Here is a 15,609-nt window from a genome sequence, read left to right as displayed (position 1 = left end):
GTTGTACTAAAACCATCAATTCCGTTGCCGTGGGTTGCCGGGCTGTTATGTACAAATGAGTCTGGGCAGGGGGCCACCCATCAGTCAGCACCCCTACCAGTCTATCCTGTATTTTCCTTGTTTTCTGAGTTACAACAGGACAAACCTCTAGTGGATCTGTTGAAATCGGAGATTTGAGACCTAATTTAGAGTTTTTATTTTCTTGATCAACTGAGTTTGTTGATTCAGGAGTCTGGTCAGTGGTTTTTGAAATGTTACAAACTTGACCTATTGGAAGATGCAGAATTGGCTTCTTCCCTGCTAATGTGCCAAGTTCTTGCACTAACTTTTCAATATGGTCTTTCAAAAATTGGTTTTCATTTTCTAAATTATTATTCCTCATTTCAGCATGAATTAAAGCATTTAATAGTGGCTGCCACTGCAGAGGTAGCTAATTGTCTTTCTTTGGTGTTCAGTGTATCTTTTCTAAGTCCCTGAAAGTAATCTGTTATGCAACATAGGGAAATATTTCCCATTACACATAAGGAACCCTATTTTTCAGTGATAACTGCTAATTCATAGTAGGGAGATCCCACAAATCCTGGGATCTGTCCTGGAATCATTTTATCTAGTGGGGTAACGTTCTCCCCCCCGACCATCAAAAGGACATGATGTAAACTTCAGTATATTTGGCCTGCTGTCTCACCATGTGTATAATTAATGAATATGCAGCTGTTATAATTAAGAAACATACAAAGTAAGTAGGCTAAACATGTTATCATGCTTAAGAAGAATGGATGGAAAGCTTACCCTTATCCTAGGCTTGCTGAAAAGATTCCAAGAAAAGCAATCTCCAGAAGAGACCCTTCCCCCCTTCTAGTCAGCACTTAAATGGGATCTAGGAGAGGTGGAGCAAGGCTCCACCCTTTCCGGCAACACAGGTGAATTGCCTTCACCTGTGTTCCAAGGGCTGACTCATTGCTCATCTCAGGTGGTCAAGCAGATGTTCAGGCCATGATTCAGCAGTTTTCATACACTACTCTTCCCATATTGCCACCAAATTTTCCAAAAGAATCTGTGGTGAAATAAAGTTACTGTATATTTCCTCCTTTAATGTATCATTCCTTAGTGATATCTAAAGTATCATTTTCCTACAGGTAAAAACTGGCGATGAATAGCAGCATCACATTCAACTGATTATATAGGAAAGCAGAATACACTGCAAAGTCCTTGTTCTTTATTAAATTTATTATTTACTTTGGCTTGTGTTGATGCATTACCGGAGGATTATTAGAACTATTCATAAAACATAGTGACAAACCTTCATCTCTTTCATAGCCTTGCTTTCCAATATATACTGCTGCATTCCAGTTGCAAAGTGTAGTGTTGCGGGTTTTATCACCCACAAAGCTCACCAACATTTTACTGTCAGCTGTGTTTACCTGTTCTTTTCAAAATATATCTGAGAAAAATACATGTTTCTCTTATAGTTATCCAGTTCGGCTTTGTCACGCTCTTTGTTGCCTCCTTTCCTCTGGCACCACTCTTTGCTCTTCTGAACAATATCATAGAAGTTCGGCTTGATGCAAAAAAGTTTGTTACAGAACTAAGGAGGCCAGACACAGTAAGAGCAAAAGATATAGGTAAGTAATGGAAAAACATTAAAATGATGAGAATACCAAGTATTCAATGGAGGGGGGGGGGGGGGGAAAGAAAGATATTACTAAACCTCTTCTGTTTTTCACTTACAGGAATTTGGTATAACATTTTGAGTGGTATCGGAAAGCTATCTGTTATCATTAATGTAAGTATGTGATCTTAGGAGCTTATATTATTCCTCTGACATGATGTAAAAGTGATTCTTAAATGCTATAAAATCTAATAAAATCTAAGTTATCCAGTCCTTTCTTGTGGAAGTGTAAAACAGAATCTGAATTATGAAGGAGATAACCATTCACTCACCTCATTTTCTATCTACTTATGTTAAATAGGACAGGAAGAGTAATTCGTATAAAAATAATTCATATTACTGGAATCTAAACAGACAATACTCCAGAGAGTTGATAAAGATTTATCAACTCATTTACTGCCATAATTTTTCTGTCGCTCTGCTATTATAATTGTTGATACAAATGAAAATGTTGTAAAAATAAAATCTGTAAGTGCATTCTAGCCCCCAGATAGAAGAAAAAGTGTTATTTTTGTTCTGATTTTTAGAAATATGGAGGAATAAGTATAATTTCTCCCGCAGAATGAGTTTTTCTGGAAGAGTAGCTTTTTTTTTTTTCTTCAGTTGGCTCACACATTTTCAAAGCTACAAAACATAAGTGAGAAAAGATATTCTTTAATAGAATGAGACTGATTATATGTGTGGAATACCTGTATGTTTGGTATACAGATTTATTATGCTTATTGTTCTACATGTATTCCTTAAGAAAAAATATATTATGTATGCTTTATGATTAAAAAAACTCATGCAAAGGAGTTTAGCTTTAATACTATGACTTTTTGATCTATAGATTTAAAGCACTTTAGAAATGTAGCTAATTGTCATTACTAAAGGAGAATGTGTGCAGAGGTGCTATGTAATTTATTTAATAAAATAACTTCCAGCATAGCAGCATTCTGTATCAATTTGTAAGCTATCATTACAACTTAGGCAACTATAATGCCTCCAGAGAAGCAGAATTGTTTGATATGAGTCAAAGATTGCTCACTTAGGGCATTAGCAGCTTGCAGGATTTAAGGCAGGATATTTGTACAGCCTTGCACATACCCATGAAGTTGCTGTCAGGCATAGGTTTCAGGCTTTCCAGAACTGATCTGTGCTGGATGAGCTAAGTTTTTGCAGCTTCTTGGTTTTATCTGAATAACTTTGCAAGTTTATGATCCTTGACTATTTATTGTCTAAAAAAAAAAAAAAAAAAAAAAAAAAAAAAAAACCTGAACATTTTCAATTATTAAATTTAATTTAAATATCAGTTAGTTACTTCTTGCCGACAGAAATGTAAATATCTCCATGCCCAATATGAAAAAAAAAAAATTCAATGCCCAGATCTGCTTCTTTTCTGCATCTGTATAAGGTTGATGCAGAACTATTTAGCAACACGTAGCTCTGAACAGATCTGATAATTATTGTTGATGTGATCTAGATACTCATTTGTCTGATTCACTCACAGTTATACAAGTTTTATTCCAGCATGAGATCTAGTGATGTCAAATGTTTAAGTCCTGCTTCAGAATGGAGAGTAGAGGATGACTACTTTACACTCAGATGGTTTAACGGAGATGACACTGTGTATCAATACCAAATTATGCTTCAGAATATACCAACTATTATGTCTTACACTTTAAAGCTGAAGAGCTTCTAATGGCTTGAAAGAGAAAAAAAGTTGGAGAAACGTAAAAGGATTAGTTGTTTTTGCTACTCTATGATCTGAGATATATGCCATCTCCCTAACTATTGCCTTCTCCTGGAGACACGAAGCAAATCACTTTGTGTTTATATAATCACCCAGTGATTGTACCCCAGTACAAGGTCTGTCCATTTAACTTGCACTTCATCACTCTTCCAAACTTACTTGAACATGAAAATTGACAACTAAATCAATTTAATATGAGACACATTAGACATAGATTCACCATGTTGTCTCTCTTTTTTTTTTTTTTTTTTTCCCCATCTATTTGTGTGTGTATCAGGCTTTTGTAATTGCTGTCACATCTGATTTCATTCCACGCCTTATGTATCAATATGCATATAGTCAAAATGGAAGCATGCATGGCTTCATCAATCACACGCTCTCATACTTCAATGTCAGTCATCTCAAGGCTGGAACACAACCAGAAAACTCCCCATTTGCACAGGACATTTTATTCTGCAGGTAAAGTACTTCCGATGACAGTTTTCTATTTCTTTTGACAGACAAAAGTTTCCCCAAGTGGGAACTAATAATGTTTGTGTCTTAAAAAGGTGGTCTTAAGAATACTGCTTTTAGACTATTCCCCCAATGTTAGACGGTGCTTAGAATGAGTTTTCCCACACATTTACAATTTTGCAGACTTAATCAAATAAAAAATCCTTTGAATGTGTGCAAGAAACAATTTTCATTGACAAAATTCAGCTTTTAAACTAGATTCCTGCTAATTAGAACCAGACTTTCCTTCTCTTCGTTAAGCTCAGTGTTTACTTTATAAGATTTGAGTTTTCAATATGCTCTGTCTATCTTTAAAACCTGCACTGTTTCCTATATACAGATCTTATGCTTAAATTTCATCTTTTCAGGCTGGGGAAACAAGGGCCAACTTCTAATATATATGTTGAAAATATCTAGTCCACTGTTCCTCAGGAAGAGCAGAAAACCGTACTGTGGAGATAGTTATGGAACAGTTACAGTTTATAAGAGAAATCACTATAATAGTTCCAACACTGTCAATGCAACCTTGCTTTTCCATAAAAATATCTGTAAATTCAGGGAACTGCTTCAAGGTGATACAGCTGAAGGCTGTTCAAAATTGAGCCCCATGGTCAGTGTTGTAGTCAACAGCCTGGCCCACCTTCCTTTTGGATTCACTTGGAATCACTGTATTTAGCTTCTGCAGTCACAAGAGATCATTGCAAAATTTCCTCTTTCATTCTCCTTTGAAGGAGAGCTTTAATTTATATAGTTTTTACTACACAGACGTCTTAAATTTGTCTCCTTTGTTTTGACACAGAGATATGTTCTCATACATCCTCTCTCTTTTTCCTGATATATGCCATGGTTTTTGAATCTCATATTCCTGACAGAAACCATCTGTAACTCTCCTAGTCCCAAAACTAGTTTCACCTCTATGTTTCCCAACCTCCTTTCTCCAACTCAGATTTTGGGTCTCCTGCTTTCATTGTCTTACTCAGAGATCAAATTTTTGCTGAAGTGTAAAACAGATGGGATTCTGAAAATCTGTCAGCATATTCTCTCAAATCAGTGGCAAAGCAGGGTTGCAAAACTAACTACTAAGAAGAGCAGAATGAGACAAATATTACAGGTGAAATTCACATCAGATGCACCTTTCCTTGCAATATATATTCATTGAATCCTGAGATACCTGGTGTAGGGAACCTGGTTTGGCAGGAGGGTTGGACTCGATGATCTCTGGAGGTCCCTTCCAACCCCTACAATTCTGTGATTTTGTGATACTGGCAGAAAATATTGATAGTTATTGAAGATATAATTGAGTGTTTTCTTAATAAAACTTCAGAATACTTCCTGTCATACACTTCACTTCATTCTCACTGACAAATCTGTTTTCAATATACAGATAGATTTCTCCCATTATTACTTCCAGTGATCCATATATTTCTGCATTTGTAACTTTTAAAATAAATTGTATTTAGAGAGTAGATACAGATCTCTAAGGCAGCCACATTTTTTTAATAGGATTGCAGTTAAGTTATGACTATTTATCTCTTCTACAAATCTTTGAGACACTCTCAGTGTGACATGGAAAGCTTGTAACTAAAGCTAGTTAAAATGCACACTTCAGTCTTGCCAAAGCTTTTTCTTCATCTTACAGTTCTAGAGGGGAAAAAAAAAAAAAAAAAAAAAGGAAAAAAAACTCCATACATTTCAATAATACAATTGGTCTTAATTATTTGTTGAGTTTGCTCTTCTAAAAATAAAGTAAGTCAAGCAACCATCTGAAAGTGAGGAGAGAAACTTACTTTGTAATTAGGCTTCTAACTTAGGTTCTGTAAATTGCTTTCTAGAGCAGTCTACCTCTTTTCATTGATTATTTAAGGGATATTCTAGTCAGATTACTGAAGTAGCCAAAAACGTTCCCTTGCTTCTATATGATTGCATATTTCTGAATTAAGACTACATACCTAATTGCTACTAAATCAATTTTTACCATGCTTATTTTTCTGATTGAGAACAGCCTTGCAGTGAGGGACTTGGGGGTCCTGGTGGATGAAAAGCTGGACATGGGCCAGCAGTATGCTCTTGCAGCCCAGAAGGCCAACATTATCCTGGGCTACACTGAAAGAGGAGTGGCTCACAAGGAGAGGGAGGTAATTGTCCCCTCTGCTCAGTCCTTGCGAGGCCCCATCTGAGTACTGGGTCCAGGATGGGGGGCCCCAGTAAAGGAAAGATGTGCAGCTGTTGGATTGGGTCCAGAGGAGAGCCATGGAGATGTTCAGAGGGCTGGAGCACCTCTCCTATGAAGCAAGGTTGAGGGAGCTGGGCTTGTTTAGCCTGGTGAAGAAAAAACTCCAGGGAGACCTCACTGTGGTCTTCCAGTACTTTTACACAGACTGATAGTAGAAGGACAAAGGGCAATGGATTAAAACTAAAAGAGGGGATATTTAACTTAGATATTAAGAAGAAATTTTTTACTCAGAGCGTGGGGAGGAGTGGGAGCAGGTTGTGTGGAGAAGCTGTGGATGCCTCATCTCTGAAGGCATTCGAGGTGAGGTGTGACAGGATCCTGGACAGCCTGGTGTAGTGTCTTACAAAACTACAAATGGTAGGAGAATTGGAACTAGATGATCCTTGATATGTCTTCCAACCCAAGCCATTCTATGATTGTTTGATTTTCTTAGGAAATAATGAGTTTTGCTGAAATTGCTTGAGAAGGGATGGAAGTTCTGTAATGAGGCCTACAATTCAATACCCATCTTACATAAAATATTAAATATTTGAACGTAATCATTTTTGAGAAAGAAGTCTAGAAGTTGGTGTAATCTGCACATGCTTATCCTCCACTCCTACACAGGCAAAATATAATCATGCTTAGGATCACACTGATATTAAGCAGTGGTATTTGTCTCACCTGGCTGTAATCCATGAAAAATATTCTTTTCCATTCCCTCTGTGGTCACTGGAGGCAGAGTAAATGCAGAGATGCCCTCTATCTTGGGCACCTCTCTTAAGATTGCCTATGGAATGTACATACCTGCTTACTTTGACTACAGACAAAGGCTAGATGAGTGCATATGGTTATGATTACTAACTTTTAGGCAGTTAAGAAAAGAGAATAGAGCAGGAAATTCATTCGCAGTCATAGGAACTTCTGGGAAGGAATCTGTGCTGCCTCTTATGTGGTCAGATGAGATCTGAGAGCAGACAAAAAGAGAAAATAAAAACTCTCCTGCATATAAGACTACTTGTGGTAGACAAGGTAAAATGTCTTAAGCTTCAGGGCTCTCCTCTTTCTTTGCTCATTATTCTGTTCCCATGAGCTCTGATGTTTCCTGTGTTAGTATTTGCTATGAGTTATTGCTTAGCATTATGTCAAGCATGAAAGTGCGCAGCATCTCTATACTTGTCTCACCTACTTATAAGACTGTGCAGTTCTTTACTGCTCTCAGTTCTTACACGTAGCAGTTCTTGTATTACAGAATTAATGCCCGTTTTTCTTTGGCAAATACCTCCATCCATATGAACCTCTCACTTTGTTGTGACTTTGCTGTATTAACTTTGCAACTGTTTACCTGGTCTCAGTTACTGGACTCTGCTTCTGGAGTATGACTCTACCAGTGTATCTGGAAATTCACTTCTCAGATTACTGTGGGTTTAATGGAGGAAGTGAAATATGGGAAGGGAATAACAACACTAGGTATAGAAGTAGTCACTGCCTGGGAATATCAAGTCTGTGTTACCATTTAATGAATAAATAAATAGATTGCAAACATGCCCACATACTACTGAATGAGAAACAACTATGAAAGAATTTCTGTGCCCTCGTCAGAAAACATTTATGAAAAGTTATCCACTCGCTTCATTATCAGCCACCTCATTTACATCTTATCAAAGTCACAACTTTGTATGGAACTACGATTGTGATAAAACATTAGGTATCTTGCTTGTGTCCCAGGAGGCAGGCAACAAGCCCTGTCCCTTAAGCAGGAAAAAAAAAATCTGTTTTTCTGCTTCTGGCAAATATGTTGGGAACAAGTTGACCTCTCTTAGATTTCTGTGATCTCTAGAGATAAACGTGGTTAAAATAAGCCTGAATTTTGCTCTTCTCAGGCATTGCCAGAGATTGAGGTATCTTAAAAATAACGATAGCAAACCAAAAATGACTCTCCCATCAAAAATACAGAATACATTTGTTGAAGATTTTGAGCAGAATTTAATGCAATGCAACTTTCTGACACTGCTTCCAAATAAACATTACAGTAGTGCCAATCTGACACACAACATTATTGTAATTTTTTTTTTCCCAGAGGGAAATGGTCTTTGTGTAGCTGAAGGCAAATTCAAAGCAAACCTTGCTAAGTTATGTGACATAACTCTAGTCCTTTTCATCTTTATAATTAGGTATGATAATGGAGTATATGAAAACATTCTGGTTACACTGAAAAGAAAAAATGCAGAAGATAGGGGGTAATTACGAGGACTTTTCCTTTATCATAACTCTGCTTCCAAATTTATAAAATGTCTTTGAAATAATTAATTTCCTTACTGCCCTGGGATTCATCTCACCTACACCTGGTGATCAGTATTGGATTCTAATGTTTTCCCTGAACAATTCTTATATACCTCTGCACTGAGGAAACACTACTTCCTATTGATTCAGTAATGCTGTCTTCAATTTATTGTTAAACACCGGCTTAAAAAGGAGACTAAACAGATCAGCTTATTTAGATTCATTTGTAGTTCCAACTACCTACCCACAATCCACAATTCTGATTATTTCTGTCTTTCTTCTTTGACAAACAATCTACTTGTTAAATATTTGTTTCTTTATCTGCATATTTCTTTTACCTCTAGCTGCAGATCAGTTTTGTCTAAGTGATGCCTGATTTCTCCATCTGTTTTCACTTAACTTCCCCAACATTTCTCTACTTTCAGTATGCAGTTATCTTTATTCTGTGCTCTGTTCTTAAAACCATATTGACTACTTCTTTTTTTTTTTTTTAAGTGGAATTAAAGTGGAATTAAGAGTTGTTTGCTCTTTAAAATGCAATAGTCTTTGGAGCATCAACTGTTTGTTCCCTATAGCATACATTTAAATGAAGCATTTTAAAAGCAAAGAATTGAAGAGATGAGAGAAAATACAGGATTCTGTTCATCCCACCTCCTCCCCTCTCTCCCCACTCTACAAGAAATTATCTGTAGAATGTAGTAATTACAAAAGATCTAGGTTATTGAAGTTTCTCATGCTATAAAATAATTAAAAAGGAAATGGGTAGCCAAGGCCCACATACCTTGTCTGTAGCTCTGACAACACCACCTTTCACCATTAATCATTTGCTAGTGTTCTGCTGACTGTTGATTCAAGGTGTGGGTTTACCTGAGCTGTTCAAAGAAGGGATAATACCTCACAACACCATCATGCCTTCTGTTTCTATATTCACAAGTAATACTTACCTGTTGCCATACTTTGCTATATTTCAAACTTGTGCCAACCAGCTGACTACTACAAGCTGAAGGTTATTTTTATTGCATTTACTTTCAATGTTTATGCTTTCAAAGATCCTTAGCTGTTTCATTTTTAATTATTTTATGTGTTCCCAGATTACGCTGATTGTGTTTCCTGTCTGTATTTCTTATTGCTTTTTATATTCCCTGCTACTTGCAAATTTTTCCAGTTTAGGAGCATCTGTGATTTCCATTAGTCTGTTGTTTATTTCCAAATGATTCATGGTGATACTAAAAGCATCAGTCTTTGCACTAAGCCATCAAGGCTCTGTTTTATCTTATCTAAGGCTAGTCAGATATTTTAGGAAGTGCTTTTCTTGTGGCTTGCCTTGTCATTTATGCAGAGGCAAGAACCACAAGAATGTGAGTCAGATATTACGTTGGATAATTTACTCCCAAATTGAACTCAGGTGCGATGAATGCAAGCTTGTCTCCTTTCCTCTGAGAATGCCTTGGATTATCTTTCTGCTTAAGTTTCAATACTTTATTCCCTGTATACTGAGATCAATTTACAAAATAAATGACACATTTTGAACTCAGAAAAATCTGACAATGTCCAACACTAGAATAATATTCTGCTCTTGGTTACATTCAGTGGCAATAGCCCAGCTATAATTCTAGAGTTGTATTATATAATACAGTTTAAAGTAGGAACATCTGGAAGATTTCATTCCTTAGATTTTGTGATTGCGAAATAGTGTTAATCAAAGCAGTTGGTGTAGGACAATGTTGCTGGAATTTTGTGACAAATGAATTGTTTTCATTGACAGGTTTAAAGATTACAGAGAACCACCCTGGTCCCAAAATCAATATGAGTTTTCTAAACAGTACTGGGCGGTCTTATCTGCTCGCTTGGCTTTTGTTATTCTATTTCAGGTAAGCCTGCTAAGCTATGCAATTTTCTTCACAAGAATATTGATTAGAGATTGAAAGGCATGTACTAAAGAAGTCCATCTTCAATAGAGTTTTTCTGCTTGCAAATATTCAAACTGTTTTGCTTGTACTCACTTTACTGGTCTTTCTGAGGTATCGTTAGGCTGCAGAAAATATTCTCCCTTTGGAGCTGTGTGGCATAATTCCTTAATTTTCTCTCCCTTCATGGAAGAGCAGTTACATAGCCTGTACAGGATCTTGAACATTTCAGGTAAGTGGGCTGAATCAGAGTCAGCACATAAATACTATCTAAGCTTGTGAAACATTACTCTTTACATATAACAAGAAATAAACAGAAATAATAAATCCTCCAAGATCTTTTGTTACTTTCTACAAGTCAACAGAAATACATTCTCCCCCAGCTTGAAAGTTCATTGGTTCATTGATTTGCAGTCATGGCTTATATTCTGAATGGCAAGAGCCTTCTGTACTCGTCCTTGACCTGGGATCTCTTGACAGTTTAATCAGTGTCATCCTTGACACTGAAATGCCTGTCTTTTCTTCTCATCTGTCAAATATTCCTAACTGTGCCTGAGAGTCTTACCTGGTTTATATTGCCATCTTCTGCTTCTTTACTCTGACTTCAGTAATTTTCCGCCATGACCTGCAAGACATTTAAAGCCAAATGGGTATGATGGTGTAGGAAAATGGTTCCAGTAATCCTGCTCTTCAGTAATGGATTCAGTAACAGCCTCAACTAACTTGATGTTGAGAACTGAGTACCTTTGAACCTCTGTAAGGAACAAGACTATTTTAACTACTTAAGACATTTATTTGATGAATCCAAGTCAAATCCTTCTTCGATCTGACAGAAACATGTTTAAATCAGTCTTACCACTGAGATGGAACTGCATACAAATGTGAGTGATTTTCTGTAAGAAGGCTGTCATCAACCATATAATACTATGTTGACTTCAGGAAAGTGTGGTTGATATGAGCATCATACCTCAGGTTTGGTTTTGCTTTAGGGAAGGTGCTTTGTATTATTCCTTCTTCTTTCATGTATTTTTCTGTTTGCAGAACTTGGTGATGTTCCTCAGTGTTTTGGTTGACTGGATGATTCCTGACATCCCCAAGGACATCAGTGAACAAATAAAAAAGGAGAAAAGCGTGCTTGTTGACTTCTTCTTAAAGGAAGAGCACAAAAAAATGAAATTAATTGAAAGCTTTATCACATGTAACAAACGCAAACACGAAAGTGGGACCAAAGACCAAAGAATCCAAGCTGCAAGCTTCTCTCAGTTTAATCACAGTCAGAAAGGCAGCATTGCGTCCTTTAGCTCACAGCACACAGAAGTGTGACTCCACAAGGAGGATAACCTCTGCAATAACTTTTTACTGCGTGCTGTAATTCTGAAAAAAGCAAGGGAGGGAGAGACAGTTAAGGAAGAAATGGAACAAAAAAGGATGCTTCTTTTTCTTTCTTAGAAACTCCATATGTAAGTGTCTCTGTTACATTTTATATGTTATCTGAGCTTCTACATTTTCAGAATTTACCAGTACAGGATACGGGCTATGCTGAGTCTGTAGCTGGTTCCCATAGTGGTGCATGTCAACTGAGTAGGTAAGCAGGAATGTTCCTCACATATGCAGTCCCTGAATACATTCCCTGTGAGGAATGGGAGATGGAAGGGATATTTCTGCCCTAATATCTGTCTTTTAGCAGATCTGACTAACCCTACTGAAATGTGCAATTTCAAGACATGGTCTCATGGCTTTTAGCTGTCACTATATGACTGGTAAACATGTAGAGTCATGGGGGTTGATGTGCCTTTCTAACTTCTACTGCCATTTAGTGATGTCACAGTAGAGCTTTTAGGGCCATTGATAAGTACACTGAACTTTGAGAACAGAAGGAACTGAAAATAACTGAGGACTTCATATATATCTCCATATATATCATATTTTGCTTTGCAGGACACTGAACGTATGTGATAATAGGCAGAGGCCACAATGTATGCATCAGAATTTAGTAAAGCTGCTAGAACTAGAAAGCTAATTGTTATTCATCGTCCTGAACAAAAAACTGCATGTTTGATTCTTATCTCACATAAACTTAATTCAGACAGTATAATTTTTTTGTGCCGTACTATATTACTCCTTCTTCTTATACACATTTTCCAAAACAAGTGATTTGAAGACCTTCTGAAACAATGTAATGAATGTAGACTATTGACATTGTATATATTTGGTGTTTATATGTGATTCCAATAGGTAGGAAAATTACAGGAAACTGTTCTTTTTAAATACAATTTTTGTCCTAGTATGATCACTTCACAGTCACCTGTAGACAGATGAACAACATCCTTGTGAGGCACAGAAATCATGATACTGCAGCTTGCGTCTCAGAGAATGCACTTGATATGATCACAACATAGCTATTAAAATTTAGGTAGATTCCCTCTGTAGTCACCTCAGAAAGAAAGGCACTGGCAAACTGGCTACCCATCTCATCTTGACACTGCTGTCTGAAAGAAATGCATGAATCACCCCTGGGAATTCTTGGCTCTTATTTTACTTTCAAAGGACCAACAAGCCCTGTCAGGGAATCTATGGGCCCATACTTTATGTCAGCTGATTTTAATGACAACTATGATCTCATTTGCACTTTGTAGTATTTTGGTAGGGAGACCTGAGGGTTTGGAACTGTCTACTTGTTGTGGTTTACATTTCCAGTTGATTGATTCAATTAATTTTCTTCAAAGCAAAATGTCTCCGACGGGGAGAAAAGTCAAGTTTTTAAACAGCAGAAATAAAGTCAAGCAAGATCTTTAGAATATTTTATTCTTCTTTTCTTTTTCCAGATAGCAGAAGTACATGCATGGTTTAGAATGAGTTTCACAGTTACACTCTTTTTCCTGTAACAAACTGGATGCAACATAGTCAAAGTGAAGGCTCTTCTTAACAGAACCATTTCTGCACACTTTCTCTCAAACCAGGAAATACCCTCTTGCCTTTTAAAAAATTCTGAGTTACTCAAGAATGGTCAGAAAAAAAGCTATCACAAAGTTAAATGTATTAGGCACAGAATTTCCATAACGAGCAACTGAAATGCTTTCTGTGATAAAGTGTTTCTAGATTTCCTAGCAAAAGGAACTATAGAAGCAGGCTGATGCTCTGAAATTTCTCCTGAGATTTATATATCTCACCCAAACAAGGCTGGGAAAGAGGCATTGCAGCAAACACAGCTGATGTCCAGATTTGGATCTACTATGATATCAAAAGCAGGACACACAGCTCAGTTATCTTTACCTGTGATATGCTTTCTATGTTTCTCTTAACTTGAAAGTTTCATTCATTGAAAATTCCTGCACATTTGCTGCTTGACCTCAGTCCCCGAGGACTGCATTCATTGTTACACTTCTGTGGTAGCCTCTGGATTCTTCTGATACTAATTTCCATCAGTTCCTGTAACTGTAGATCACTGATTGATTCTTTATTCATTCCCAGTTTCTAACTTTTCTCCTTTGAGAAAGAAAGAAAGACTTTATCTGATCCCTTTTCATCAGCATACTTGTAAGTCCAGACACAAAGTACTCCCTTACTATTATACGTATTTCAGAAGCAAACAATGACTATTTCAAGAGACGTGCATGGAAAGCTCTCTCTAGGGAAAAAGAAAGCAGGAATGCAAGTAGAAATGCAAAGCAGTTACAAAACCTCTGAGCTTTTGTGATTCCTTGCAATGAAAATGAGTTAAAATCTCTATAAAAGAAAGGAGAAAAGGAAGTAGAGAAGAAATTTGTGCAGATGCCTTTAAACATTCTATTCAGATTGTAGTAGATCCGTCCGATAGTTCCAATAGTAAAGTAAGAATAAAAACAACAGTAAGTGCAAACAAATGAAAATCTACATCCCTTTGTGTATGAATATTTAATGCTACTCAGACACAGTCACAAAATACTGAACCTACATTCTAGGCTTCATGTCTAGTGGCATTAAGAGGGACATACATAACACATATCTAATTAGAACAGTGAGAACAGGAAGTAAAAAAATATAATAATGACCCTAATATAAAGCTTTAACAGAGGTATAACTGGTCCTGATGTAATTATTAGGCAGTGTAAGGAGTCTTAGGCAGTGTAAGTAGCAGTGTAAGTAGCTCTTAGTCTCTCTACTGCTAGCAGAATCTTATGGTAACTAACAGAGATTGTTGCTCCATGTACCACAGCTTCTTCTTTGTGCTGCTGGTGCAAGATTAAAACAGCTTTCTGAAGATATTCAAGAGAATATATTGACTCAGATTGAAGGTGTCTTTGCTCCTTGCTTCTGAGTCACATTATGAACTTAAGCACATTCAGTTAGAGAATCCAGATCCATACACACAGATTAACCTCTCCACAGTGGCTATCTCCAGTTTTAAAGAGGGCTTCCAAGAATTAAATGAAGCTGCAGGGGGATGTTAGCCCTTTCCATCATGCAATTTTAAAGGAGACTTGCCCTCGTTTTAAAGCATCATCACTAGTACTACACTACACTACTTCTATCACTGTAATTTTCTTGAGCATTCTCAGAAAGCAGAAAAATGTTGTTATCTAGACCTCTCCTGCAATTTGATCTTTTTCATGGCATTAAAAACTAATTAAACATAGTCCAGGGAAGAAAAAAGTAGCCTCTGTGGAAGTATATCTGTTAAATTATTGCTTGGAAATATCTACTTCAACATGCATGGTATTTACTACTGTTACCAATAAACATTTCTGACTACAGGAGACTCTGTTGCTGTTCTGTTCTGTTGCTGTTACACACACTCATCCTTTAACTAAGCATAGATGGCTTTATATCCCACCTGGTACAATTCTTTTGCTTTTGAGAAGAAATTACAAACAATTTATTTATTTATTTATTTATTTGGGGGGAGGGTGGGCGACCCATACTTGTAGGTACCTTCCTCCACACCATAATATATATCTCACATGTCTGGTAACATCAGTTTTTCAGATGTAGCAGCAGGAATTGTTTCTGCTGCACTTAGAATAGAAAGGAAAAGAAGTAAGTGGATTACTCTGAAAGTAATACCTATTAATTTTCCTGAAAACTACAACAGAAACACACAATAGCACTATTTGACAGAGCAAATTCTGAGCTACCAAACACTATTTTTCAACATAGTCAAACAAATTAGCTATGCATTTTTGCCAGTCATGAACAAGAACCTGCGTGCCATGCTTGTCAAAATCTGCAATGTGCCTTGTCTTTCATTTTGCTGTTATCACTGTGTCATGGTTTTATGATTTTGGGCTATCGGCATTCCACATCATAACATCATGTAGTGCACTGGGAGTTAAGG

General features: G+C 36.8%; 1 protein-coding gene across 1 annotated transcript in view; it reads left to right on the top strand.

Moving 5' to 3' along the window:
• ANO2 (anoctamin 2) overlaps positions 1 to 15,016 on the top strand; it is a 196,664-nt gene extending 181,648 nt beyond the window's left edge. Inside the window, exons 21-25 of the mRNA XM_090139455.1 lie at positions 1,470 to 1,622; positions 1,731 to 1,783; positions 3,679 to 3,860; positions 10,154 to 10,259; positions 11,337 to 15,016. Of these exons, the coding sequence (XP_089995581.1) occupies positions 1,470 to 1,622; positions 1,731 to 1,783; positions 3,679 to 3,860; positions 10,154 to 10,259; positions 11,337 to 11,618 (776 nt within the window). The 3' untranslated portion in view covers positions 11,619 to 15,016. The remainder of the gene's footprint in view (positions 1 to 1,469; positions 1,623 to 1,730; positions 1,784 to 3,678; positions 3,861 to 10,153; positions 10,260 to 11,336) is intronic.
• Positions 15,017 to 15,609: the final 593 nt, after the last annotated feature.

Source organism: Phasianus colchicus, chromosome 1 (assembly GCF_987193195.1).
Source record: "Phasianus colchicus chromosome 1, bPhaCol1.hap1.1, whole genome shotgun sequence".
Classification (NCBI taxonomy): Eukaryota; Metazoa; Chordata; class Aves; order Galliformes; family Phasianidae; genus Phasianus; species Phasianus colchicus.
This window is presented reverse-complemented; position numbering and strand designations above follow the sequence as displayed.